At 58.7% G+C, this 27,998-nt stretch overlaps 1 protein-coding gene across 3 annotated transcripts; it reads left to right on the top strand.

The window, feature by feature from the left end:
* The first annotated feature begins 40 nt into the window (after nucleotides 1–40).
* Capn9 (calpain 9) lies at nucleotides 41–27,313 on the top strand. Of its 3 annotated transcripts, XM_026413090.2 has the most exons (20): nucleotides 41–253; nucleotides 5,020–5,089; nucleotides 5,782–5,900; nucleotides 8,200–8,333; nucleotides 9,464–9,632; nucleotides 10,416–10,499; nucleotides 12,251–12,336; nucleotides 12,915–12,992; nucleotides 14,700–14,860; nucleotides 15,754–15,911; nucleotides 16,062–16,270; nucleotides 17,585–17,621; nucleotides 18,638–18,718; nucleotides 20,880–20,937; nucleotides 22,160–22,224; nucleotides 22,624–22,692; nucleotides 23,094–23,172; nucleotides 23,922–24,038; nucleotides 26,173–26,231; nucleotides 27,230–27,313. In XM_026413090.2, exons 1-20 carry the CDS (start codon nucleotides 41–43, stop codon nucleotides 27,254–27,256), a joined length of 2,073 nt encoding a protein of 690 aa, XP_026268875.2. In that variant the 3' UTR covers nucleotides 27,257–27,313. The 3 variants fall into 3 exon arrangements, with proteins under 3 accessions (XP_026268875.2, XP_026268885.2, XP_026268894.2); XM_026413100.2 differs by lacking the exon at nucleotides 12,915–12,992; XM_026413109.2 differs by lacking the exons at nucleotides 5,020–5,089; nucleotides 5,782–5,900.
* Nucleotides 27,314–27,998: the final 685 nt, after the last annotated feature.

Here is a 27,998-nt window from a genome sequence, read left to right as displayed (position 1 = left end):
TTTGCCTCTGCCTCCCACCCCCGCCTGCCAGGAAGCAGCCATGCCTTACCTGCATGGGGCCCCGGGGCCAAAGGCCCATCCCGTCCCCCAGGATGCCCGGACCATTCACTCCTCAGGCCAGAGCTTTGAGCAGCTGAGGCAGGGCTCCCTGCAGACGGGCAGCCTATTTGAGGACGTGGACTTCCCTGCCAACAACACCTCCCTGTTCTACAGCGAAAGGCCCCAGGTCCCCTTTGAGTGGAAACGGCCAGGGGTGAGTGGGGTGAGGAGGGGGTGCAGGGTTTTGTGGCTCAGCGGCCCAGAGGGAGGGTGTCAAGCTCCAGGGGAGGGAGAAACGGGAGGGAGGGCTCCCTGCACGCCTGTGGCCCAGGGTTCTGTGGTGTGCGGGCAGGAGATGGTATGTGGGCCGGGGTTGCTCTGCCTGGGCACCCCGGGTGTCTGGGTGCACCCCTCACCTCCTGCTCTTCATTCCCACGGAGGCTGGGGACCCAGACAGAGGGTCTATGTGTGTGGGGCTATTGAAGCTTTATCAAAAAGGACAATCTCTGGGGACTGGGCTGGGGCTCAGTGGCAGAGCACTTGCTTAGCAGGTGAAGCACTGGTTCCGTCCTCAGCACTACGTAGCAATAAATTAATAAACAAAGATATTAAGTTATGATACATCTGTGTGATGTTTCCCCCAGAATCCAGGGGAAGCGAACAACCAAGGCCAGGGCATTCAGAGGGTGGTGCCGCGGATGTGGCATACCTGTGGGCCTCGGACGCTCCATGTGGATAGATATTCACGTTCAGCACATGCAGACTCCCAGAGCTGTCGCCCCTTCCCAGAGGGGCCAGAGCGGGGGCCACCCCACCTTGCAAGTCCAGGCGTGACAGGTCTCAAGAGGCACCAGCTGGGGCTGGGCACCACGTCAATATTTGCAGTGCGGGTTAGTCAGGGCCCGCCTCCGACCTGGCGCCAGGTCTGAGGCTCCCCTGGGCGAGTCCTGCTCTGGGAGCAGCTCCTGTGAGTAAGGAGAGACAGTGCAAGGGTGCAAGGCCTGATCGTGAGCCCCAAATGCCAGTCCCATACTACCCTGTGTCCCTGAGCCTCAGTCTGTGCACCTGTGAAATGGAGTGGCCTGGCCCAGATGGCACCCTGCCCAGCATTCAGACATTTTCAGTAAAGGGCAGCTGCGGTCAAGTTTACCCCACTGCCATCTACAGATCTGGAGCACACCCGGATGGGGGAGCGAAGGGCCCCCGCACATCCCTCCCTGTCTCCAACAGGAACGGCCACACCTCTAGTAAACACAGCAGTTCTAAAAAGCACACGCTGGAAACAGCTGGGCTCCTCAGGGCGGGACCCACATGCACAGCTGTTATTCCTGAAGGGGTGGCCTGTGCGGCCACTTCCTGTTGTGGGCAGCGTGGGGTTCATGTGCACCATGCATTAGGTCATGTGTGTGCATGTGTGGGTAGGGTTAGACCACCCATTGCTGTGCAGGAGGAAGGACACTTCCAGAGTGACCAGAAGACAAGAGTGGCCCTGAGGGCCTTGCCAGTCTGCGATCTCCTGCTTCCGGCCCATGACCCCTGAACAGCTGGGCACGGGGCTGCCCCAGACTGCAGGGTGGGTGCATCTTTAACCGAGGGGTGGGAGTCCTTGGAGTCAGGATCCCCAGGGAAGGTGACATCCCAGCCCAAGAGACTAGAGTCTGGTGTGGCCACTGCAGCCTTTTCTCCCTGGTGCCCAGCAGTTACCAGTGTTATCTACAGGCACGGTGCAGGCCAGGGAGTGGGGGGTGGGATGAGCAGCCACTGCAGACCTCAGCTTTCTCTCCATGAAGGGGGACAATGATGGCTCCACCTCTGGGGTTACTGTGAGGATGCCAGTCAGTGTGGCAGAGTGCTGAGCCTCTACTCCGCAGGGGACAGTAGGTTTAGTGCCACTGTCACTATTGCCAGTTCACGCCATCTTCCTTCCTCCCCCGCCAGAGGCCTCACCTTATGGCCAGCAGAGGGGCTGGGTTACCTCTGGAACTGCCACCTTCTGCTCCACCCCTACAGCAGGGCCATGGTCCCACCCAGGGACTTGGAGTCTCAGACTCAGCCCTGATGTCCTCTCGGTTCTGTCCCCAGATCTGGGGAGGCCTTGCTCTACAACCAGGACTCCAGTGCTTGCAGCCCCTCCACGGACCCTTGCCCTCTCCATTGGGGCTGACAACTGTCCCCCTGCATGTTCAGGCCTCCTGTTGGCTGCCTGCCTGTGGCCCCGCTTCTCAGTGGGGTCTGCTGGCCTCTCCTGTGTGTGCACCTGAGACTGTATCCACCGTCAGCTCCAGTGACTGTCCCCACTGTCTGCTCCTGTTCCCACAAACACCTGCTTTCTGTCTGGGGCTCTGCAGTCTACCTTACAGACGGCTGTGGGATCAGGAGCCAGGCAACTCCTCCATCCTGAGGGGGCGGCCCTGAGTGCCTGGTTCCCCAGAAGGCCGCTGGGCCCTACCTATTGCATAGCCTCATGTGGTGCAAACTCTCCAGGCGACACTGGACCCCCACCCCAGCATGCCTTCTTGTCAAACAGAGCTGTGCTGCAAGGAGGGCGAGCACCTGGCCAGGGCAGCACTGGCAGGCAGTGGCAGGCAGGCTTGCCCTCAGCTTGCCAGCCTCAACTTGGAGGGAAGCAGTGAGCCAGGAGGCAGCAGCAGTGGCGGGGACATGGCGTGCCTTGTACAGATGCAGAGGGCCACCCCGGCCAGCCAGGACAGACTCTGGGAGCTGCCCCACTGCCTTTGGGGCCAGTCCTCCCACATTGGAGAATGTGGTCCTTTGATGAAAAGACTGCAGGACTGCCTGGAACCGTGGGAGGAATACAAGGACATGCGGGAACTCACGGAGAAGGCTCTGGCCCCAGGCCCATGTGCCCCTGCCAGGCCTTGAGTTTCTGGGGCATAGCACAGTCTTTTTCAAAAGTCCTCTTGGTAAGCTTGTACGGGCATTTTGGAAATGAATAAGCCCATACAGCCTTCCTGGGCCGCTCTGGGCCCACCACGGCAGCAGGCTAGCACAGAGCACCACCAGCTTAGACCTCTATTCTGCTGGGAATGCCCTAAGCTTAGCAGGATCCCCACCCTCTGATTCCCTGGGACCCATGAACAGAGAAGAAGCAGGGTCCTGGCAGGCCTGAGGCTGTGGGCTCAGGGTGGTCTCCAAGCAGCAGCACCTGGGGCTCCTGCTGGATGGGCCGAGGGGCTCCTGGCACTTCTGGCCTCCAGGCCTAGTCCTCCTCAGTCCTGGAGTCTGGAAGGAGGTGGACGGTCCCTTCGTCACCAGCACCACCCTGCTCTTGTTGCCACGGGGTCTAGGACGTGCTCTTTGCGGTCCCCATCCTTGCATAGCACCCACCACAATTACTTGGGCCTCCGTGCTGTCAGCTCCCCAGAGCCCCTCGGCCCTCCCACCCGCTCCACCCAGGCACTTGCCCCAGGTTCATGGTCTGTCCCTGCGAGGGCAGGGACTCTCTCTTGTCTATGCTGCAGTCTGGTGCTAGGGACAGATCCTGGCACTGTGCGAAAGATGGGAAGTCGAGGAAGGCTGAGCGTCGAGGCATGGGCTTCAGCTGGGGAGAAGTGGGAGCCCTCCTGGCCCAGAGAGCAGTACCAGGAGGTACCACGCACTGGCCGCACCAGCCAAGCAGAACCACCCAGGTCTGCAGAACCATCAGGTCTGCAGAACCATCAGGTCTGCAGAACTACCCAAGTCTGAAGGACCACCAGGTCTGCAGAACCACCCAGGTCTACAGAACCATCAGGTCTGCACCACCAGGTCTGCAGAGCCACCAGGTCTGCTGCCCAGCGTCCCTTGTTCACCCCAGAAAGAGTCACAGTGGGTGGAGGGGCCTGGTGGGTGCCCACCCTGGGGGCCAGGACCACCAGGGTGCTGGGTGAATCCATCTATTGCTCCTGCTTCTGGGCTCCAGTCTCAGGACCTCATTCTTGTGGCCTTTTTTTATTGGTTCCTTTTAGTTACACATAACATTAGGATTCATTTTGACATAATGGCAAAAGCATGGACCATGATTTCCCCTAGTTCAGTCCCCAGAGCTCCTCCTGCCCTTCCTCCCCCTGCCCCGTTCCCATCCCCTGCTCTATGACCTTGAGGCTTTTCACTCACATCTGTCTTTAGTCTTTAGAGTCTGTGTACATACCAATGGTGGGGTCGCTGTCCATGTGTGTACCCAGGAAGGTGCCGTCCCACCCTCTACTCTCCCTATCCCACCCCTTCCCTTCATTCCTCTTCCTCTCCTCCACTGATCTTTCTTCTATCCCCCACTCCACCCACCTGACCTTATTTTGGGTCAGCTTCTGCATATTGGAGAAAGCATTTGGCCTTTGACTTTTGGGGACTGGCTTATTTCATTTAGCATGACATTTAAAATAGTTTCTCAAATATATGGATTTTACATAAATGCTTTCCAGTGCTGTTTTTGTTTAATGTTTAATATTTATCTTTTATATTATTTAAACATACATGAATGATCATATCAATATGGACATAATAAAAAATTATAAAATATAATAACGTGTAATATGCAATAAAAATACAGTGCACTTGGGTGAGATCGTATGCGAGGCTGCACGTCCCTCTATGCACAGATTTGAATTCGACCTAAATGCTGGTCTGAAGAGAGCAGCTGGCAGGGCTGAGCTTGGTTCTGGACACTGGCCTGTGCAGTTAAACCTGTCGCCTCTGGGCAAGACCAGGAGTCCGGGGCGCTCAAAGGTGGCGAGGTTCACAGTGAGCAGTGCTCACTACAGACCCTCCAGCCTCCACTTGGGGTCATCCATGTAGGAGTCTCTGGCAGAGGGGACTGTGGCAAGAGGCTGCTTTCCCTGGGGACAGGACATACCAGAGAGAAGCCCAAGGAGGGGACTTGGAGCCTTCCTCGGGCCCACCCCTCTGTGGGGTTCACACTGTCGTGCCCGCTCTCTCTTGCTGCTCACAGCAGTGGGCCTTACCTCACTCTCACTCCTCCAGGAAATCGTGGAGAAGCCTGAATTCATCCTGGGAGGGGCCACTAGGACTGACATCTGCCAGGGGGAGCTGGGTAAGTGGGGTCACAACCTGAGGGACCTCCAGGGCAGGAGCAGCAGGGTCCCCAGGATCTCCGCTCCCCTCTCCCTTCCCCTTGAGCTCACTCCCTAAGCTCCAGGCCCCTCGTGCTAGGCATACCTGCTATCCCTGGGCCCCACCCAGGAGTTCCCAGAGAGCAGCTCCTCCTGCACCTGACCTGTCCTGCCCTAGGAACACAGCTCCCTTCACGACACAGAAGAAAATCAGGGCCAAGGGAACAAGCCACTGGCCCCATCCTGGAAGTGGCAGGTGGGCAGTCTGACTGTGGAGACCTGGCTCCTGCCGCAGGGTCTCGCTGGCCCATCCTGAGCCCCTCTCCCCACAAGTACCACTGGGCCTGTATGGCTGCGGCGCGGGGTGTCTGCCCATGCTGCCCACATGGCCACCGCACACTGCCCACATGGACACTGCACACATGCACGCAGCCATGGGCTTAGAAAAGGTGGGTCTCGGAGTCGTGGGGCTGGTGCCTGGAACCCCGGGGAGCACCCCCACCCTGGAAGAGAGGGGCGGGCTGGGGTAGGGAGGGGCCAGAGGCACTTGCTGGCCTCTGTCCTCGTTCAGAAGCACAGAGCTGTGGCCTGAGGGACTCCCCACAGCCTCTCTGGCATTGCATCTTGCCAGCTGCGGAGGAGGATGCAGGCTGACTGTGGCCCTCCTCCACAGGGGACTGCTGGCTGCTGGCTGCCATCGCCTCCCTCACGCTCAATGAGAAGGCGCTGGCCAGAGTGGTTCCCCAGGACCAGAACTTTGGCCCTGGCTATGCCGGGATATTCCACTTCCAGGTGAGAGCAGCTGGGTCAGTGGGTGCCCTCTCAGGCCAGCAGGGTGCTGCTGCCCCACTGCACAGCTGCAGGCAGGAGCAGCAGCCTGGAGCATCCTTGGGGGCATGGCCTGGTGGTCCTCAGGGAAAGCACCCAGGGAAACTCTGGGGGCTACAGACCTGGGCCACAGGTCAGGGGGTCCCAGAGGTGTCACTGCTGGGAATTCCTTGAGGTTTGAGCATAGAGGCCAGAGACACATCAACCTCTGTGGAGCTGGATTATTTCCCCTGAACGGAGGTTTGGAAATGTAAATTTGGAGACCTTGAGTGAGTTTAAATATAAACCTGAGGTGCCCACAGGAGCACCTGCGACTTACAGTGCAGCCTGCCGCCAGGCCTGTCCTGGCCTGCTCCCGGCCCTCTCCACTGTCCTCTGCCCAGGGTCCTTGCCCAGCGTCCAGCCCCATGCTAGTATGTCATGGGCCGGGCACTCAGGCAGCCTTTCCAGTGAGGCCAGCCTCTGCAGGTGTCCCTGGGGAGACAGCCACCAGGAGCCCAGGTGCAAGGCAGGGTGCCTCACAGTGCGGTGGCTCCTGCAACCCTGTCCTCCACCCAGAGGCCTGCTCTCTGAGGCACTCTTGGGCCTGGTGACAGAAACCCAGCAGGGTTTAAGGCAGAGTGGCAGCAGTGTGGACAGCAGGTCCTCCACTGTGGCAGTGGCAGGCTCCCCAAGCCTGGGGCACAGCTACTCTGGGCCTGGGGAGCCCTCCCCTCCTCCACAGACCCCTCACACTGGCAGTCTCCCCTCTCCCACTTCTGTGCACCACTATGCTGGCTTCGCGGTGCCCGCGCCTGGCCCTGCAGACCCTACAGCCCGTCAGGGTGGCAGCGGGCTGCTTGAACCCAGCCAGGCCTTGCTCTCAGCACCAGCATCTAAGCCACTCCTCCAGGGAACAGCGTCCTCCCCGTCTCCCAGAACTCCACAGTCAGCAGGGCCCCCGTTTTCCCCTGGGGACTCTGAGGCCAGGGAGGGAAGTGACTGACCAAGGTCACAAAGCAACAAGCATAAGCAGAACAGCCCTGAGCCTGGCCCTGGGCCCTGGGTGCCACCTGCCGCCTCTGACACCCTGTGTGTGCCTGTGGTCTCTGGATCTCCCTCTCCCTGTCCTCCTTCACTCCTCCTGTTCCCTATGGCCCCTGGGCCTCCACCTTCCTGTCCTCCTGCAGTGTTCCTCTGTCCCTCAGCACAGCCACACTGTGGATGAGGGGACCAGTAGTACAAACAGAGCTGGCCTCTGTCACCTACAGGCCCTCAAAGCCCTCTCTGTGCATGGCCACCCCTGAGCACTCCTCTCCCGTCCCCCAGCCCAGGAGGCTCAAGGAGCTGGCCTGGACATCAGCAGCATTGCACCCAAAGCCACAAATACCTGAGAGCCCACAGAGAGAAGGGACTGGGAATGAGTCCTTCTTGGCAGATGGCAGGACAGTCCCTTAAGACACACACACATGGCCTCAGCCAGACACTGGGCCAGCCAAGTCCAGCTGGGGAGAAGCTGCCACAGGAGCGGCCCAGAGTGCCCTGGAAAAGTGCCCTGGGACATGGCTCCCAGGCCACTGCCTGTGCTCCCTATCACCTCCCCGACACTCGCTGCCAGCCTGAGGGGTGCAGCCCAGTGCACCAAAAGGAGCCGGAGGAGGAGGTCCCTGTGCACACTAGGAAGCACAGAGGGACAGCAGTGCCCAGCCTTGACTTGGTCCCACCTCTCTGTCCCCTGTGAGCCCACGGGCTGGCACAGATGCACTTAAACAAGCACCGTGTGCACACATGCACACCCCTGCACACTCGGATCCACGTCCACCACACCCACACCTCCACATCCACACCTGGCCCCCTGACTCCCCTGCTGCTCTTGGCTCTGCTTTGGGCTCCACCAAGGCACAATCTTGGGCTCCACCAATGGGCCAGCGGGGAACTGAGGAGCGAGGGATGTGGAGCTAGACCCCAAGCTGGGTGGGAGGGCAGAGGCTGCCTGGGCAGGGGCAGAGTGCTGCCCTCTCCTGCCAAAGCAGACTGCGCAGGAGAGTTCAGAGCACCAGAGGCCGCCAGAGGCCACCAGCAACTGCCACCCACTGCTGGGGGCGACACTGGTCCTGCTGCTGGTGTCCATGCGGGGTTGAAGGCCCAGCATGTGGCCTGTGGACTCAGATGGCCCCTCCTGGAACCTTGGGAGTGTGCAGCTTGCTCAGAGGGGGCTGCAGGCGAGCATTTGCTGGTGGCCCCCTGACTCCCCTGCTGCTCCTGGCTCTGCTCTGGGCCCCAGTTCTGGCAGCACAGTGAGTGGCTGGACGTGGTGATCGATGACCGCCTGCCCACCTTCCGTGGTCGCCTGGTCTTCCTCCACTCTGCCGACCACAGAGAGTTCTGGAGTGCCCTGCTGGAGAAGGCCTACGCAAAGTGAGTCCCTGCAGGAAGACCAGCGGAGGGGCCATGTGTGAGGCTAGGGATGGGATGGGGCTGGACGAGGAGTCACCAGAGCAGGCTTCCCGCAGAGGCCTGATGTACCTGGGGTCCAGGTCCACTCTGGGCATGTGGCCACACCTGCCCCTGGGTCTCCCTAAGGGGTAGAGGTGGCCTTCAGGAGAGCTGGCAGGAGTGGACCTGGGAAATCTGGGGGAACTTCAGGCTATGCTGATGCTTGAGGCTCTTCAGACCCCCCCAGACATGCCTGGGCTGCTTCCCACCTGGGCAGGGACCCAGCGTCCACTACAGGATGTGCTTTTCCTTTACTTGTTAAAAATGGTAGGGCTGGAGGCTCTTTGTTGTGCCGATTTCTCTGGAGATGGCTCATGACATGTGGTCAGGTCACGGGGTCAGGGTGCCACTGTGTCCAGTCTTGGGGGTCCTCCCTGTGAGGGTCTTAGGAGGGAGTTCCATCTGGTGAGCTCGATAAGCTCCCACATCTGATGTTCCTGGTAAGATTTCAGTTGGCCCCTGGGCTCTGTCCACATGGAGTCACTCGGGGGTCAAGCTCTACACTGCTTTGCAAAGTGGACTGGACACCAAGAGCAAGGCCCAGTCTTTGCAGCGCAGTTCTGTGCATCAGGGAGTCACGGCCCAGAGGAGCCTAAAGAGGGGTGAGGACAGTGGCCATGGGTCCTTCAGGGAGCCTGACATAGGAAACAGACATGGGGTGAAGGTGCAGGGCCCTGGAACCTAAGGCCAGTGTGAGCTCAGTTGCTCTCATAGGTGTGCCCATGCCAATGCAGGATGCCACCCAGAGGAAACCTGGGGGCAGGGTGTGGGGATGTGACCCTGCTGGCCTTTCTATGAACCAGAACTGCTCTGCTGGGGTCATCTCGGCCTTCACGCAGAGAAAAAGCAAGCACAGCTTCAGGAGAGGCCTGGGCAGCTGGCCATGGTCATTCTGCCTGTTGGGGAGCTAGGTCTGGAGCCCCGCCTGCTAGGGGAGTCCTGTGCTACCGCCCATGCTGCTCCAGGGACCACGATAGCGGCCTCCTCCAGCTCCCACCCACCCTTGTCCCCGTCCACCTGCCCACAACTGCCTGGCCCTGCTGCCCTCGCAGGCTGAATGGAAGCTACGAGGCACTGAAGGGGGGCAGTACTCTGGAGGCCATGGAAGACTTCACCGGGGGTGTGGCGGAGACCTTCCTGACCAGAGAGGCCCCACAGGATTTCTACACCATCCTGGGGAAGGCCCTGAAGCGTGGCTCCCTGCTCGGCTGCTCCATGGATGTGAGTGGGGGCTGCCCCTACTTAGAGCACGGGGTCCCCACCAGGGGCCCTGGTCCCTCAAGAGGGTGTGCAACAATGGTGGGGGTGCTGGTGCTTATCTCTTCAGTGATACTCAGGCTGCTGCTTAGCTTTCCTGATTAGGTTACAAGCATTTGGCTGTCGAGGCACCGTGAGCAGCCCGTACCTCCTGCTCGGCCTCCCGGCCCTGGCCAGCCCACCCCTCAGCCCTCTGTCCCTGCAGACGGGTGCACACCCACACACAGGCTGGATTGATTTCACTAACGGGGCATCTGCCCGTGCAGCTTTCTGAAGCTTGCTGCCTCCTGCACACACTAGGAAGAGAGCCCTTTGCACTGACAGGATGACACCTAGTAGCACTTTTCTAATTTCTCTGACGGTTTCTGGGAATTCATCCCTTCTCTCTTGGATTAAACTCGGGAATTTTTTTTCCTAATGAACTAGTCATTTCTTCTACACATTCATGTTTGGGGCACAGGGACACACGTATCCTGTACCTGGCAGCATCTCTTTAGTATGTGCAATGGTGCCTCCTGCCTCAGGACTCGTGGCCAGGACTCGTGGCCACCTTCTCCCTAGGGGCAGGAAAGTGAGCTTCTCCTTTCTGGGGAGGAGGGCCTCTGTGCCCTGGGAGAGTGCGCCTGGCTATGCCCTGGTTAGCGGGGTCTGCACACCCAGTTCATGCAGCAAGGGGAGCAGGGTGGGCAGGACTGGTGGGGAAGCCTCAGCTCAGATGAGGGTCTGACACTGTTCTTCTCGTTTCAGATCAGAAATGCTGCAGAATCCGAAGCCCGGACACCTTTCGGTCTCATTAAAGGTCACGCCTACACCATCACGGGGCTGGACCAGGTGGGCAGGACTGGGCAGTGCCTCAGCCCTTCCTTAGTGCACCGCAGTTCAGTCACCTTCCGGGCCTCCCAAGTTCCCGCACCCAGAGGAGGCAGACGAGGTCAAAGCAGCGAATCCCCCATGGCACCACGCGTGGTCAGCTGGTGGTGGGCCTGGGCCGCGTCTGGGTCTGTTTTTTCTTGTCTGCTATTGTTTCCCAAGTCTGCACTACAGGGTTTCCTGGGGTGCAAGACCACAGGAGAGTAAGGAGACGCATGGCCAGGTGCTTCAGGAACTGGCCAGATAATTGTGGGCCGCAGAGTCCCACAATTAGTCATCTAAACAGGAGATGCTGGGAGGCCACCCCCTGGCTCCTGGGCAGTCAGAATGGGGCCTGGCACAGGGAAGCCGCTCGACTTCCCAGACCACAGGCAGGAGGCAGTGTCCTGGCCCCACAGCCTGTGAGTGCTCCCTGCTCTGCCCCTCCTCTGCTCTGCTCAGGGCTTCTGCTGAGGCCTGAGGCCCCGACCAGGGAGGGCTCCCTGCTCTGCTCAGTCTACCAATTAAATTCCACTCATGCAGGGACACCCTCACAAGCACAACCAGGACAATCTCCTAAAGCAGTTGAGTAAGACATGAAATCATCCTAAGTCCCATCCTGGGCAGGGTGGAATTTACCCAGCCCCTACACAGCACCACCCCACTTCGGGTGAGCAGCTGGCCAGCAGGAGGGTCCTCAAGGGGCTCAAGGGGGAAGAGAGGGAGGAAACGGAAGAGGGGAAACCAAGGGCTCCACCCCCAGCTCAGTGCAGCAAAGCCCACCCAGGGTCCTGCCTGGCCTACCCCTGCAGCTGGGCACCTCTGCTCCCTCCTGGGGCTGTCACATCCTGTAACACGCCCCAAATGTGTGGCTGGAGCGCAGAGGAAGGCCCTTCTGTGATGTGAGCTGTGGGAAACCCCAGGGGGTCCTCTGCTGACTTGTAGCTGGAGCTGGTCCTTGTGTCCACCTGCCCCTTAAGTAGGCAAGTGGTTGTTCTACGCATTATTCCAAGCAGAGGCCTCCCTCGTCCTGCTCACAGGGTCTACTTCCTCTCCACCAATAAGGGGCCTGCTGGCCCCAAAGCACCTCAGATCAGGGAGCTCCTGAGTGCTCCCCACAGGCTGCACCGGACGCTCTGAGAGCTGATATTGCTGAGAGATATTGACCAGAGCAGGACAGCTCTGGTGGCTGGTGTCTCCACTGTGGATGAACGGAGGTCCGTCCGCCATGCTCTCCCTCCCAGTCCTTTCCCCAAGGACTTGGCCCCAGTCCCTGCTGCAGCAGTGCTGGAGAGCCTGGTGCAAGAGTCCCCTGGAACAGCAGGTTCCTACCAGTGAAAAGGAATCTGGCCTTCCTTTGCTGCCATTGCTGCATTCCCAGCCTGTGGCCCTGTGGTCCTGTCACCCCCTGGGGCTCTGCGAGCCCATCTGAGGATGCTCTATGCCACTCAGGTGCTGAGGGGACCCAGAAAACCATGATGCAGGGTTCTGTGCCAGAGGAAGCTCTCCAGCTTCATGTTGATAGGGAGTCACTGTCCAGAGGAGGCGTGGCCATTTGCGGGAGCTACTAAGCCCTCACTGTAGAGGCTACCACCTGTTTTCAATAGGAATTTGGAAATTCCACGGGCTGGTTACGGATGGATGAGTCCGTGGAGAGGGGCCCGAGCCCACGATGAACACAGCCAAGCTGCAGTCTTCTCACTTCCTACCTCCCTGATGCTTCTCCCTTCTAGGTAGACTTCCGGGGCCAGAAAATCGAGCTCATCCGAGTCAGGAATCCCTGGGGCCAGGTCGAGTGGAACGGGCCGTGGAGTGACAGGTCAGACACAGCTTGGGCTGCTTGGGCTGCTGTGAACTGGGCACTACAAGGAGGAGGCTGCTGTGTTTGGAGTCACAGATCCCACAGGCCACTCGGAGCCGCAGCCTGAGTTTGAGGGTGTGGGCAGATGCTCCCCATCAACTCTCCCGAGTCCTCCTGCCCATGGGTCAGGTGTGCCTGCCTCACAGAGCCTGGCCGACCTCTCCAAGGCCATGCAAAGGAGGGCTTGCTATGAATGGCAGCCATGAGCAAGGGAGGAGTAGAGGCCACTCTTGCTCCCGGCACCAGCAGGCTGGAGGCCATGCTGAACTGGGGCTTCTGTGGGCTCCTCTGCCCCCCACGGCCGCTCACCTCCTTGCCGTTTTCCACGGTGGTCTACGGAGCAGGCCCCAGTGGCCAGGTCCTTCACTCAGTAGCCTTTGGACATGCACTTCCACATTTGGGGACCTGAGGCCAGTGAGCCTCCGCATCCTGGGTGCATTTCTGGGGCCAGTGAGAATTCACTTGTCAGGGCAGCCGCATGGGCAGCATGGCTCCTGGGAGGACCCTCCTGGCTGACTCCACCCTGTTGCTCCTAGCTCCCCCGAGTGGCAGTCTGTGGGCCTGGCTGACCAGAAGCGCCTGTGTCACGCTGCTCTGGACGACGGGGAGTTCTGGTACAGCTTCCGTTTCTGTTGAGTGTGTGACAGGTGTTGAGTGTGGCCATGGCCTGGGCGAGGACCGCCACCTCTCCCTTCTCTCTCTCTCTCTCTCTCTCTCTCTTTCTCTCTCTCTCTCTCTCTCTCTCTCCCTCCCCCCCCTTTACTCTCTCTCCCCTCCTCCTAGCTCTCCTCCTCCTCCTTCTCTCTCCTCCTCCTCTCTCTCTTCTTTTCCTCCTTCTCTCTCTCTCTCTCTCTCTCTCTCTCTCTCTCTCTCTCTCTCTCTCTCTCACACACACACACACACACCATGGCCCCCAGGCTGGCAGGGAATCTAATCTCAGTGACGTTTGGGTGGGGACCCTCCCGGGGACCCTCCCACCTCCCACCTCCCACCTCCCACCTCCCACCTCCAGGTCTCTTTATGAGTCTCTGGAGAGTCAATGTCATCCAGAAAGCCAGGCAGAGCCTCTGGTGTGCAGCCAGCGCCCTCCTCTGACCTCTGCCACCCCGATCGGCTTGGCTGAGTTTGAAGACAGGCAGCTTGGCCCAGCACCCTGCCAGCTGAGACCCGAGCCTCGAGGCCGCCCCCAGCTCACCCCTGGAATCCAGGCCAAGAGGGAGGCCCTTCCTCCTGCCAGCCTCCGCAGCTCTATTGCCTGGCGATGGACCCTCTCTGGCCCCATATCCTCCTGTGTGGGGTCTGGAAGCCCACCTATGGCTTCCGGCCTGCTCCCTGCATGCTCCCGCACGGGCCCTTGCATGAACTCATCCCTCTTCTCACACCCTGTGAACCCCAAGCCAAGATCACGACCACAAACCCCCAGCTTCCCTCCTTTCCTGTCCAGGCGCGTGGGCCCTGTCCTACCTCTTGTGTTTGCAGTTATCTTGGGCTGCAGCCTCGCCAGGTGATTCTTGCACTAGAGTGGCCTCCAGCTTGCCTGGTGATCTGGGCAGGACATGGCCTCTCCACTCAGTAGCCTGAGGTGTGAGCACAGTGCTCTAGGACCTGAGGCCCTCTTGTGGGCTCCTTGGCAAGGTCCTGTCTTGTCCCCTCCTCCCTGCTCTGCCGCCCCTAACTCCCTGGGCTGAGCCTCTCAGAGAGGCCACTTGGCCTGCCCTCCAGAGCCTCCCTCCCACCTTCCCCATCTCTTTCATGTTAACCCCCCCGAGTCCAACCATCAGCACCTCTGGGCTCTGCCTTCAGATCATGCCTCCCTGTGACCACCAGCCAGACTGGGCACCCACTTCTCTCGCTGTGACTTCCCAGCTGGCCGGTCAGCTTCACCTGTGTCCCTAAGGTCTGCTCCACACAGTACCTGTGGACCAGGTCACTCTGCTCTGCACCCTCCAAAGGCTGCCCCCTTCCCAGAGTCAAAGCCACACCCTCTGCCCACCCAATGCCCATGACCTTGCTCTTTGCCTGCCTGGACCCCAGCAGCTGCTCCCCATGGGCTACTTCCCATCTCCTCTTGAAGGGCACCTGGTCCTGAAGGCTCCTGGCTCCCAAGAAGGGACACCCCACCCCATGCTGCATGTGGCCCCACCATGGCCCATCATGCCGTGTGATTGTCTTTTTCTCCTTTTTGAATATTTACTTCACCTTTGTCTGTGTTCAGTCCCCAGCCGGACCTCCCTACCCTGGAGGACAGGAGCTGGATGGTTGGAGGGAAGGATAGTGGGCTGCCACTGCCCTCCCTCACCCACCTGACCCTCTGTGTGCAGGATGGCCTTCCAGGACTTCAGGGCCCACTTCGACAAGGTGGAGGTCTGCAACCTCAGCCCCGACGCGCTGCAGGAGGATGCGCTGCACAGGTGGGAAGTGGCCGTGCACCAGGGCAGCTGGGTCCGCGGCTCTACTGCAGGGGGCTGCCGCAACTTTCTGGGTGCGTGGCCTCCCTGTCATTGTCTCTTCCATTTCCAAGAGTCCAGTCCATCCTGGGGACATCAAAGGGCCAGGGCAGGACCCCAGAGAAAACCAGAAGTGGGTAGTTGGTCTACAGGACCCCAGGGAGGCCTGGGCATGAAGGCTGCTGAGGGTTGGTAGAAAGCTGGACAAGAAGTACTCACAGAAGCAGCCTGTTCTGCCACTCAGGCCATTTTCCAGTATAAGAGACAGAGATCACCGCTGGCCAGGTCGGCTGTAAAGAGGGCTCACCACCCTGCGGCCTGACAGCAACGGGCAGAAGCAGGATGGGCTTGGGGTGATGTTCAGCTCTGCCCTCTCCCCTGGGCTGCTTCTCTCTGTCTGGCCGTGGTCGTGAGCAGGGGCAGGGGCTTGCCTCAGTGTCAGGCCTTCCACAGGCCTCATACGCTCCTCGAGGTGGCCTCAGAGCCCTGACCCCCTAACTCCTCAGCCCCATGGTGCCGGGGTGCTGAGCACTGCTCAGCTTTGCTCCAATTCTCTGCGGCAAAAGGGATTGCCAGAGACTGGAGTTCATCCCTGGGTTGGGGACGAGGTCAGTCCCACCCAAATTGCACAATCAGTAAAAAGAGGCAGGAGGATGACCCCAGGCCAACGCAGGCCCCCTTAAAATTCCAAGTGGGAAACACAGGGTGGAGCAAACTTCAGCAGGCTAGACCTGTAGGAGGACCCTGGAAGGCTGAGAAGTGGCTCAGAAGGGGGCAGGAAAGGGAGGCCCCAGGAAGCAAGGCAGGAGGGCTGATGGGAGAACCTCGAGTTGGGAGGACCTGTGTGGAGAGGGGAGTGGAGTACACTTTGCTTTTCTGTTTTGTCCCCTTAAGGAAGGGGCAGTAATCCTTCTTTTTCAAATGGCAGATACCTTTTGGACCAATCCACAGATAAAACTGTCCCTGTCCGAGAAAGACGAGGGGCAGGAGGAATGTACTTTGCTCATAGCCCTGATGCAGAAAGATCGAAGGAAGCTCAAGAGGTTTGGTGCTGACATGCTGACCATCGGCTACGCCATTTACCAGGTGGGGAGCGAAGCCACACTCAGGTCCCATTAGGCTTCTACATTCCCAGTTCTTTCTCAGTTTTGTGCCAGAGATTGTAACCCATACCAAACTCTGCCTGAGGTGCAAGGCCAAGGGCCAGCCTCAGAGAGCTCCCTCCTCCTCCTGCAGAGCCCCAGCAAGGACGGACACCTGGACAAAGACTTCTTCAGGTACCATGCCTCCCTGGCTAGAAGCAAGACGTTCATCAACCTGAGGGAAGTCTCTGACCGTTTCCAGCTGCCCCTGGGGGAGTACGTCCTGGTCCCCAGCACCTTTGAGCCCCATCAGGAGGCTGACTTCTGTCTGAGAATCTTTTCGGAGAAGAAAGCCATTAGCCGGTGAGGAGCAGAGGCGGACCCCAGGCCCCTTCCTCTAGCATCCAGGCACTAGGGCCATCAGGACTGCGGAGCCAGGCCCTTTCCATCCTGGGAATCGAGGCTTTTCAGCCCTTCTCTTCCCTCACCAGGCAGACCTGCCAGTCTCCCTCCCAGCTGCTCCCAGGGTCCTGCCCCCAATGCCCTCTTGGTGAGACCTTGGTTTTCTCAGATCCTGGGGTCGAGGCACACTTAGGTACCCACAATGAAGGGGACTGTCCCCTTACCAGACTGGCGTGTTCCCTCAGCTCCAGTTTAAAGACACTGGCCAGTCTGAACTGTCTTACACTCCGCCACGGGTCTCCACAGTATCCTGGTGAAGCTTGTATCTGTTACTTCTAGGGATAAGCTTCCCATGGCCACCCTGTGCTGGTTGCTCTGTGGCAGAGGGGAAGTGGCTCCAGAGGCAATGACCCATTTCCTGAACCAGCGAAGCTATTCTAGAGATTGTAGCAAAGTCTGCCTCCATATTTAAGCTGGAAAAATCCCCAGGAAGGGACCAACCTGTGCAGAGGTAGAGAAAAGGCAGTGGACACCGGGCTGCCCTGGCCTTGGGCGCAGTGAGGCCGAAACCAAGGGCCGACCAGTGGGCTCTCTCCCAGCTCTGAGGCCTGTGTTCTTCTGGGATGGCTGGTATGTCCCTGGGAGTGCTGCAGGTCTGGATGTGTAAGACCTGATTCCTCCAAATGTCCCAGCATTGGCAGGAGCCAGGACAAGGCTGCCCCTCCTCTTAGTATCACAGCTGTCCAAACACTGAGGGCCCAGGATGAGAACAGCAAGAGTGACAGTTGCTACCCTTCTTCCTCTTTTCCCTAAACACAAGTGACACACATGACCAGGACAGGGAGTGCGGCTTGCAGTCTCAGGTGGCTCTTGGTCCTGACTCCAGGACTCGTCCTCTTGAAGTCCTCCCCAGCCAAGTGACAGGTCTCAGCGTCTCTCCTCTGGAGATGCGGAGTTTGCCACATAGTGTGCAGAGAGCCTGCTCCGCCCCACATGCCACCTCCACCACCCTCGTTGGCGGGCACCAGGGGATCAGGGAGCAGGTCAGGGTTAACTCTCTTATCTGCAGAGCCCAGAATTTGCAGAGTGTCCTTGGATGAGCGTAGCCAAGGGGAGGGTCTGAGTGATGGGGGTGGCATATCAATGCATGGGGTCTGCAAATCCTGTGGGACATAAGGGCAGTGAGCCAGGAGGGCTTCCTGCAGCTCAGCAGATGGCACATGAGGGTCCCCCATGAGACACACAGTTGAGGCACTGTGCTCTCTGTCCCTACAGGGACCTGGATGGCACCGTGGACATCGATCTTCCTGAGGTGAGTGCACCCCTGGCCAGGGAGGATGGGACTCAGCGGGAGGCTGAGGGCCTTCCTCTGACCATGGTGCCACCTTGAGCTCATGTCCAGGCAGTGGGGTCAGCACCTGTGCTTGACTGACCTACAGGCTGAGCTTGGGGCCTCTGTCCCTCACACAGACAGGACTGCCAAGGTAAAGCAGGTTGTGGGGTATCCTCCTTCTCTGGGCTTCCACCTCCATGGAGAGGTACCTGCCTCCTGTGAGGGGGCAAAGTGAATGCATTTTAAGAAAAATAATAAAAAGGAACAGAGAAAGGGGTAGGTCCTTTCTGTGGGCTCAGGGACACGAGTCCTCCCACTCTCTGAGTGTTGGGTGGAGGGCCCATTTCATCCCATCCAAGGGCCATGAGACCTTCAGAAGGCACCAGGATGTGGTGCTCTAAGAGGGGACCTGCAGCTCCATGCTGGGAACGGACACAGGCAGCAGGAGTCGGGGCCAGGGCTGAGATGAGCACCCTGAGGAAAGTCACCTGGACAGGCAGGGCACTGACCGGTTGCTTTGTGCTCTGCTGATCCCTATTCCTGCTCTAGTCCACAGGGTGCTAGGGATCTGTCCACAGGGTGCTAGGGATCTGTCCACAGGGTGCTAGGGATCTGTCCACAGGGTGCTAGGGATCTGTCCACAGAGTGCTAGAGACCATTCCTAAAAGCCAGCGGATCTTTAGACTCCATTCGGGATGTTCTGCCTCCTGGAGTCTGAGACAGAAGGATGCGATGAGTCTAGCTAACCAGGTCCTCCCAGACTCCTCGTCCTCATCTTGAGGACCTCCTCTAGAGGCTCCATGAGCCCTTGAGGCTGCTGTTCCGTCGGCAGCAGCTGGTGCACACTGTGTCCATGGTGGCTCGAGGTTCTGGTTTATCCCTTGGGGCAGCACCGTGTCCATTCCAGGGCTTTTCTTTCCTGTGTTTCTTTGGGAGAGCAATACCAAGTTTCTCTCCTGTGGGTCCTACTGTGCCCACCTCTGGCTATTTTTCAGCCTTCACAGCCAAAGCCACCTGAGCAGGAGACAGAGGAGGAGCAGCAATTCCGGGCCCTGTTCCAAAGAATTGCCGGCGAGGTAGGTGCACCTCACCAAGGCCTGGCCTCTTCCCAGAAGAGGGTGGTGGTCATTGGATTCGACAACAGTGCCTCCCTAAGGCCTTGTGGGGCTTGTTGCAAAGTGATCCCAGTAGATGCCCAGAAACAGCCTATCCACATACCTGGCACCATTGCCCCTCTGTTGATGGGGCAGCAAGGCCCATGGTGGCTCAGAATTGGCCCAGAGGCCTCTTGTGGCAGATTGGGGAAGCCTTGAAGAGGAGGTGCCTCTGAACTCTGCCCTGAAATCACTGCCATTAAAACGCTCTGTGTTCTGCTCTGTGCTGTCCAGGGAGGCACACTGCAAACTGCGGTGCCTAGGAAAGAGTTCCCCAGTACAAAGTATTTCCATCTATTAACACCAGAGGGTGTCCAGGATTGGCAGCCAGGGCCAGGCTTAGGCCACCGAGGAAGGACAGGACATCTGTTCCCTGTCTCCTGTCCTCAGTGCTGCCCCCATCCTCAGCCCCGTTGCTCAGCTTCCTTGCTGGGCTCATGGCCTCCTGGGGGCCTGGGAAAAGCCTCCTAGCCCCAGGATTGTCCTTCCTCTCGGGGGAAACGGCTTAGCCCCGTTGTGTAGCCTGGTGAACTGATGTGTGTGACATCAGCAATCTCTGCTTCCCCTGCCTGGGACCCCTTGTGCGAAAGAAGCTGGCTGGAGACCTGACCTGAAGCTGGGGTATCTAGTGCTGTACTGGGGCCTTGCAGTAGCCAAGGGTAGGAGATGGACACAGGGTCTGGGCCTTGTGCAAAGCGCAGCAGGAAGAGCGGCCACTTCCCTTGGGCAGGACACAGGATGGGGGCCAATCCCCAGGTCAAGTGCTATCTGGAGATCTCAGGAGGTGACAGGTCAGAGCCAGCACGGTGGCCTCTCAGCTACTGAGGTGAAGGGCAGGGGCAGAAGTCATCAGAAGTGGAGTGTGTGGAGGGGGAGGGGGATGCGGGCAGGAGGACTGTTCCCCGCTCACCCCCACCCCCCAGCGTGGGTGCAGGCGGCACCCACCCTTCTCACAGGGTCAAACATCCAAACCCAGGCCCAGGAGCTCCAAGCAGAACCAGTGATACTGGTCCTGAAAATTAGGATTGAGCCTCATTCCCCAGATGTTGAAGATTAAACACTGGAGAGACGCCAAGGCAAGAGCAAAACGGTGTCTTGCCCTTTTATGGATTTTAGGTTTCCTTTCTTCTCCTTTCTACTGACCAAAAGGCAGGAAGAGGCCGCCTGCTTGTGTTTGGAGAGTCTGACTCTCCCCTCCCCAGAGGCCAGGAGTCATCTGCCCATTTCCTTTTCCTTGGTAATCAGCCACCTGTCCTTGGCCCCTCTCACCAGCATTTGTTGGTTAAAGCCATTGTACAGGGGGTACCCCTTGCTGGCCCAGATCCTGGACAGATGAGCCCAACAGCAGTGCCACCCAAACTTCCCTGCACATAAAGCCACCCGGGGACCCGGGAAGACTGAAGACCCCCTTCTGTAGATGTAGGCCCAGGCCGGCTGCATCCGCCCTGAGCTTCTGCTCTGTGGATGCTGCTGTGGGTGCCCTTAGAATCCCTAGAGGACTTGGGAAGAGTCAGCAGCCACAATCCTGGATCTGGTGACCTGACTGTGCCTGGGGCGCTCAAGAGGGGCGTGTCCAAAGGGGGCGTGTCGTGAGGGGTGTGTCCAGGGCGTGTCCAGGGGCGTTTCCAGTAGGAGTGCCCTTGAGGGGCGTGCCCTGGAGGGAGTACGTCCAGGAGGGCGTGTCCAGGAAGAGACAAGCCCAGGAGGGGCGGTTCCTGGAGGCAGCTGTCCAGGAGGGCGTGTCCTCGCTCTGCTCCCTAGTTGCAGCTCTGCAGGAGGCCTGCTCTCCAGCTCCCTGCAACACCTCCAGGGCCATCTGAACTTTGCCAACCACTCCAGGTATCTCTGATCCTCAGGAAGGTGGCAGCACACCTAGCCCAGTGTTCTGTGCCGGCCTTGAGTGTGCCTCTGCTGATCAGCTGGGCCTTCCCCAGGAGCTGTTGGGCAGTGGCAGCTACCCAGAAGACGAGTGATCTGCTTATAGCTGTGTCCCAAGGGCCAGTGTGTCCCTCGAGCCCAGTCAAGCTGGAGCTGACAGAGACTCACGGGGGTCCTGAGGGCCTAAGGAGCAATGTCTTCACAGGACATGGAGGTGACCGCAGAGGAACTGGAGTATGTCTTAAATGCTGTGCTGCAGAAGAGTGAGTAAACCCCTGGGGGCCATGGAGGGGGAAACCACACCGCCAGTCTCAAGACTCCTGTGACGGGCTTCCCAGGACTTCAGAAACAGCTGTCATTGTTTATTCCCTGATTCCAAAAAAATGACACAAGTTAAGGGTGGACAAATCTAAAAGATGCACAAAACCTTCTGGCCAAGGTGAAGATCACCAACCCTCACCACCCACAAATCACGCTCTCAGCCAGTGTGTGGACACGGGCTCCATTCAGGACATTCCCTCCCCTCAGAGGGAGACCCTGTGCCGGCTCGCAGCCCTCCCCATCTCCATCCTCCCTGTGGCTCCAGGCACCACTGCTCTGCTCTCTCTGGATCTGCCAATCCTGGGCAGTTGGCAGGAGGCCTTCCGGCCTGGCTTCCTTCTCTCAGTGACTTCCATGTTCACACCTGCTGCAGCGTGTCTGAGCTTTGCTCCTTTTCATAGCCACTGGCATTCTCTGTGTGGCGTGTCCCTTTGTCTCTTCATTTGTCCACTGACGCGTTTGGGTGCCGCTGCGGTGGACCTCAAGTTTCCAATGAGCATATTGCTTTCCTCTTCCCTCCACGGTGAGGAGAATTTCTGGCAGAACTCTGCACTTGATGTTTAGCACCCAGCCGTTTTCCAAAGGGACGTTTGACATTTCCACCAGCAGTGTATCAATGTTCAAGTTCCTCCGACAAGTTTAAATCCCACCTTAAGCTCACTTTGTGTGAGCAGGTCATCAAATGTGCTCCAGGAACACAATTTCCACGGGTCATGCATGTGTGGGAGTGGCCTTCGTCTTTAGCAAGGCCTTTCCTTCAGTCATCGATTCATTTTCAAGCTTCTGCCCTTAAATGACCTGAGAGAAACCTTCATGGGCGATCTGTCATTTAGAATTATTGAATTAGAAAAAAAAATGATGAGAGAGTTATCCCTGTTTCAGTTGTTGGGTTTTGGGGTTGGGAGTGTTGTGTTCTAGTTTTGCAGTGCTGGGGGCTGGGTCCACAGCCTCGTGGGTGCTGGGCAGGCGTTTTATCACTTAGCTGCAACCAGCCCGACATTCCCATTTTTTAAGCTTTTTTCCATATATTGCAAATTTCCCCCTATTCTTACCAGCATCATAAGAATGCCCACGTCACAGTCCAAGAGCCTGCCTCTGGCCACCCTGGGCTTCAGTGCATTTGACTGAGGGTCAACCAAATTCAACTTTCACATATGATTTCAGGGAAAGACCTCAAATTCAAGAAGCTGAGCCTGATCTCCTGCAGAAACATCATTTCCTTGATGGACGTATCCTTCCCAGCAGGCTCAGGTCCTGCAACTTCCAGCAGCACTCTGCCCAGGGTGTGAGGCGCACAGTCTCCATGGGCAAATTCAGCAGCTAGGGGACCTCTGGTACTGAAGTCCATCAGAATCACGTGGGCCTGGGACTGTCCAGGGACTTGGGACCTCATTGGCACTTAGGTCCCTTCGCAGGAAACAGAAGAGCTATTTCTATGCTTTTGAAAACATCTTACCTTCCATATCCCCTCTTCAGAGAGCCATGGTTCAGTGCTTAAAGCCATCTCCTCAGGGACAGCGCTGACACCCACACCACCAGACCAGCCCACAGGCCATCCTGGGTGCCCCAGAGCTGGCCCCTGAGGACCCTGGGTAGAAAGGTCAAACTTCCTTGACCCACGCGGCCAGACCAGCGGCAACGGGAAACTGGAGTTCAGTGAATTTCTAGTGTTCTGGGACAGGCTGAAGCAGTGGATCGTATGTGTCCTGGCGAGACCCCCAAGCCTAGGGCAGGGGGGGCAAAGGCCAAGGCCATAGGCTGAGTGATGGTGGCAGGGACAAGGGGAGGCACCAGGGTGGAATCCTGATGCTTGCAGCAGTCCCCTAGACTGAAGGGAAGACAGGGCGCTGGGCTGGGGTAGCTGGGGGCGGGGCTGGCCTGTGGGAGGCCCTGGGGGGAGCCTGTCCTGTGGGAGGCCCTGGGAGAAGCCTGGCCTGTAGGAGGCCCTGGGATCCATCTCCAGTGCTGCTCACACAGGAGGGTGGCCAGCCTCACTTCTCAGGGCCCTAGGGGCCAGCTGCCCTCTAGCTGCTGCTGCCCAGCTACCCTTTATCCACTCCATCCACTCCTCTCATCCCTGCCTGCCCCACCCTCACAGAACCTGTTCATTCAGTTTGATGTAGACAAGTCTGGCACCATGTCGTCCTATGAGCTGCGGACTGCACTGAGAGCTGCAGGTAGGACCTGCTGGGGCGTGGGGCTGCCTGAGATGGGGCCAGCCTGCTGCCTCCTGGGCCCTGGCCCTGGCCCTAGCTGGTGGCCAGTGGTGGGCCTCTGAGCTGATCTGATGCTGCTTAAGTCACAGACCTAGCACTCCAGGTCTTGAACCCTGCATTTGACAAATGAAGACACTGAAGCTGTGCACCCCCAGCCAGAGCGGCACTAGGCCAAGCCTCCTGGCTGCAGCCTGACACTGTCCCTCCAGCGTGGGTGTGCAGGAATCAGCAAGCAGCATGTCCTCTCAGGATCATTTCTAGCCCCCTTGCCCTCAGGTTAAAACGCCCTGGAGAGTCAGTCATACCAGGTGCCACCCTGGAATCCTCAGAACAGGACCCGCCAGAAGTGAGCTCAGACAGAACCAGAGGGGAGGCCGGCAGGACCCAGCATGAGGCTCAGATACCAACCACTGGGAAGGTGCCTCAGGAAGCCTCCTGAAAGGTCGACCAGACCCCAGGGGTAATGTTGGTGAAAAACCAACACGGAGAGCTCACTAAGCCCGCAGTGTCAGAGCGCCTGTGAGCACCTGCCCCTCCTGGCAGACACCTCTATGCCCACCCAAACTAAGCCAGGCCCCCACCAGGAAGCTCTCACCTTGCCAGGCAGAACACGCTCCTTTATCCAGTTCTCCCTGGCCACATGGGACTCCTTGGCCCACGGTGTGGACCCCTGGGCTGAGCCTGTCCCGGGGCCTCCTGTTCCTCCACAGGCTTCCAGCTCAGCAGCCGCCTCCTGCAGCTCATCGTCCTCAGGTACGCCGATGAGGGGCTTCAGCTGGACCTGGACGACTTCCTCAACTGCCTGATCCGGCTGGAGAATGCAAGCCGTGAGTGTCCTCCACCCGGTCCACCCCAGGTCTGGTCACCCTCTATGAGCACATACAAGCAACCAGCAAATATGGCAGACAGACTTGCAGGGCCATTGAGAGCTATGGACACATGACCCACATGGGGCAGGTGCAGTGTCATGTACATCGTCCAGAGATCCCTATTCCCCACCTGTCCTATCTGTGCGAGGACACTAGGCCAAGGTGGGCTTGTGCCCCACCATCCCAGGGAAGCTCCCACCTCAGGTCAGGTCCCAACAATGTACAGAATCAGAGTCTCCGTCCCCTCTTCCCTCCCCCATGGACCCAGTTACCTCAAAAGAGACTTGTCCCACCAAAAGGGATAGAGATTATGTGTAGGTGCTGTTTGAGGCTGCAACCACCTCCTTTACAGGATGGTTAGGAAGGGACGTTGCATGTGTCCTGGGCATCTCAAGCATGCCATCCAAGCACAAAGGGACCGTGTCTACAAGGCACCTTGTGCTGAGTTAAATGCTCTGAAGTCACCATCCTGAAGGTCTTGACTTTTGAACCAGAGGCCCCAGTCTTCCATTTTGCATGAGCCTTGCAAATTATGTGTCTGGTACTCCTCAGAATTTGCTAGCTCGACGGGTGACCTCACAGCACCCGGTAAAGCAAGGAGAGGTCTCTGTGGCACGGTGCAAGAGCTCTGCTAGGCAGGTGACAGTTCTGATTGCCTGAAGCTTGTCTCTGTGGCCCACAGGCTCAGGGTGGGCTGAGGCATGATGCAGGAGGCTTGGAGGGGCCAAGCCAGCTGGGCCTGAATGCTGGCCCAGGTCACCAGCAGCTGTGGAGAAGGGACCACCTATAAAGATGGCATAGACCCACAGGGTAGGCAGAGCTGACCCTAGAAATGGGAGATTTGCCCCTTCTCCCCTCCTCCTGGCTGCAGCCAGGAGGCTTAGTCTAGTGCTGCTCTGGCTGGGTTGCATGGCTTCTCCTTTCTTGGCCCACTCAAGCCTGACCGTCCCTGCCACGGGGCACTCAGCGTGCTCTGGTGGAGCACTAGGGAGCAGGCCTGAAGGCTTCCCAGGACATTTCAACTTCCCATCAGACAGCTGCAACATCCACTGCATGGAAAGAATAAAGCCCCACACTCAGAGCTTCCCAAACTCTGCTACAGCCCCTGTGGGAGCTCAGACAATCCAGACAGAGGCAGGGTGTGGCTCCGGGCAGAGCCCTTACCCACACTCACGAGGCCCCTGGCTCTGTCCCCAGCACGAAGGGGGGAAGAAAACCACAGGAGCAGGCCATATGTGGCCACGGCCACCTTGGAGAGATGAGGGGGGACAGCAGCAGGTCTGCGTCCTGTGTGCGACACTCAGCCTCAACACTCGTCACCTGTGACTTCCCCCCATGTCCCTAATACGTCCTTCCCCCCAAGTGGATTGCTAACCCATCTCGGGCCTGCCCTCCCCTCTGGAGGTTTTTCCAGCCAGTAGACTTGGCCTTGCATGATGGAGCTGCCATTTGCATACCTGACCAAGTTCTCAGGGACTCTTGACTTTACCCAGTGCCACTCCATGGTAGAATCCCCGGTGGCCTCTTGAGTGCTCATTGGCCACCTGGGATCTGGACTCGAGTCACTTGGTTGTTGGGTCTCCACGTCCCTCTGCTCCGCAGCAGTCAGTCCCCTCTCCCCACTCTGTCCTCATGTGAAGCCAGGAGTGGTCAGCTCTTTCTAAGGTGGGAGGCTGAGGCCCAGGGACACACGTGATGACCCCAACCAGCTCAGCCTGCTCCCCCTGCTGCCCCTGCTGCCTGTCCTGTGACAGCCCCAAGTGCCCCCACCCACGAGGGATTCAGACACAGAACAGCTTTCAGACTCAGTAAAACCTTGGATTCAGGCACTTGTTTTCTGAGGGAGGTCATGGATTTCAAGGGGTCTGTAACCCCAAAGATTAGGACAGGGAGATGTTTTGGACCCAGGGGTTGGCCAGCAGACTGGCATAGGGTAGAGGCCGGCACTGGCCAGCACAGTCCTGCCTGCTGTGCCAGAAGACCCCTGATTCCCACTAGAGGGAGCAGCTCCCCACAGTCAGCCCAGGCTGGCCCTGGGGCTGGGAAACTCAGCAGGGACCATGTCCATGGTGCTCCTCCTCTCTCCTGGCAGGGGTTTTCCAGGCTCTCTGCATGAAGAACAAGGACTTCATCCACCTCAACATAAATGAGGTACGACACAGCCTTCTGCCCAGGGCCCCGCAGAGCACATCTCCTGAAACGTGTCAAATGCACAGTTCCTAAGAGGCCTGGTGTTCCTGTGGGTGGCTGAGATAACACAGTGCCCGACAGCTCCAAGGCACTCTTCACTTGGCTCACAGGGTCACTGTCAAGGTTAAATCCACTGCTGAGTGCCCATAGCACCCCATTCTGCAGAAGTGGAAACTGGGTCTTAGAGATGAACCACCTGGCATGCTGGCGCCCTCCCTGGCTCCTGCCGCCTGGGCTCCTGGCCAGACTGCTCCCAACTTCCCTCCCTCCTCTCCCCCTGCGCAGGTGGTCCTATGGCTGCCCTGGGCGCGCCTCTGTGTGTGCACCTCTGCACTTCAGACCCAAGGCGTCCCCAGGGGGATGCTGGGCCAGGAGAGCACGGGCCACTTTCCAAGTCTCGGAAGGAGCATTGAGGTTTCAGTGCACCTCCCCAGAGGACATTTCCCAGCTGCCCTACTGCGGCATGGGAGGCCAGCCCTGCCCTGGGAAGCGGGTTGGAAACATAGAGTCCAGGCTCTGCCCAGACCAAGGCATCAGAAGGAATCTTGTTTCACGGGATCCTGTGATTCCTGCATATGTGAGGTTTGGGAACTGAAGCAGGCTCCCTGCCAGGGAGGGAGAGAGAACACCCCACAGCCATGCGTAGGCATCATGCTGCCATGACAAGCCCTGTGGGAAGCAAGGCGGGGACCCTGGAGAGGGTGAGAGGAAGTCCACCTCCTGCCCACCAGCCGGCTGCTGACGAGCCCCAGTCGCTCCCGCAGCCCTGCTGTGATGGAGGGTTGCCTCCCTCCTGAAGGCAGGGGACCCTGCAAAAGGGAAGCTTCTTTCTGTTGCCCTGGTCATGGAACCTGAGTGAGGCTGCTCCTCCACAGGAAAGAGGATATTCCACTGTCCCCATCGTGCTCTCTGGAGTTACATGGGAGGACAAGCCCTCATCCCTCTCTCTCTGCTTCCAGTTCATCAACTTGACAATGAACATTTGAGGCTGCCCTGGTGGGAGGCACTTGTCCAGCTGTTGGCTTTCGGACAGTGAACTACAGCACTGCTCCTGGTGGATAGTCTCACCCGGGGCTCTCTCCTGCCCTTGTCCCCTGCCCACCCGCTCACCCTCCCACCTGAGAGAATGAAACCTCTGCTGTTCTTTTGGACTCTGTGCTGCTTCTTCATAAGATCACTGCCTTCTTAGAGCACCTGTGCCCATGACCAGGACCAGGCTCTGCTAGCATTTTCTCCCTCCATGTCCCCCTCCTCCCATTCACAAGACGGCCCTGACACCAGGGTCCTGGCTCCAGTGTGCCGTGGCCACCCCCTCAGACACCTTACAGAACAGTGTCAATACTGGGTGTGTGGGACGACTCTCCAGGGAAGGTGTCTCCCTACAGGGTGACATCAGCTCACCCTCTCTGCCCCCAACGGGTCCACGTGGAGATGGCTCCCCTCTGGGAGCTGGTGACTGAGTCAGCCTGTCCACGCAGAGTCTCTCTGTGCCCCAAGCCTGGGGCGGGAGAAGCCAATGGCTACGTTATTACTACTGAGCCCAATTTTGGTGGCACCTGACTTTATCCCTCCCCAGTACGAGTGACAGAGCCCTGCCAAGCTCCTAGCACAGGAGAGGGACCACGGCTCCCCGTGGGAGGTAGCAGATGAGACACTGCCTTAAGGGACACAGGCCCACTTCCTTAATGGAACACTTAATGGTGGCAGAGGAGGTGGAAGGCGGGGTGT

This window comes from Urocitellus parryii, chromosome 9 (genome assembly GCF_045843805.1).
Source record: "Urocitellus parryii isolate mUroPar1 chromosome 9, mUroPar1.hap1, whole genome shotgun sequence".
In the NCBI taxonomy this organism is placed as follows: Eukaryota; Metazoa; Chordata; class Mammalia; order Rodentia; family Sciuridae; genus Urocitellus; species Urocitellus parryii.
The sequence above is the reverse complement of the archived record's forward strand: the minus strand, read 5'-3'. Positions and strand labels throughout refer to the sequence as shown.

What these genes read in the sequence shown, in the direction of transcription:
- Capn9 (XM_026413090.2), top strand. Translation starts at nt 41, where the DNA reads ATGCCTTACCTGCATGGGGCCCCGGGGCCAAAGGCCCATCCCGTCCCC. An exon ending in CCGGGATATTCCACTTCCAG is followed by an intron (nt 5,901 to 8,199) that starts GTGAGAGCAGCT and finishes TCTGGGCCCCAG; the next exon opens with TTCTGGCAGCACAGTGAGTG. An exon ending in CTGGACGACGGGGAGTTCTG is followed by an intron (nt 12,993 to 14,699) that starts GTACAGCTTCCG and finishes CTCTGTGTGCAG; the next exon opens with GATGGCCTTCCAGGACTTCA.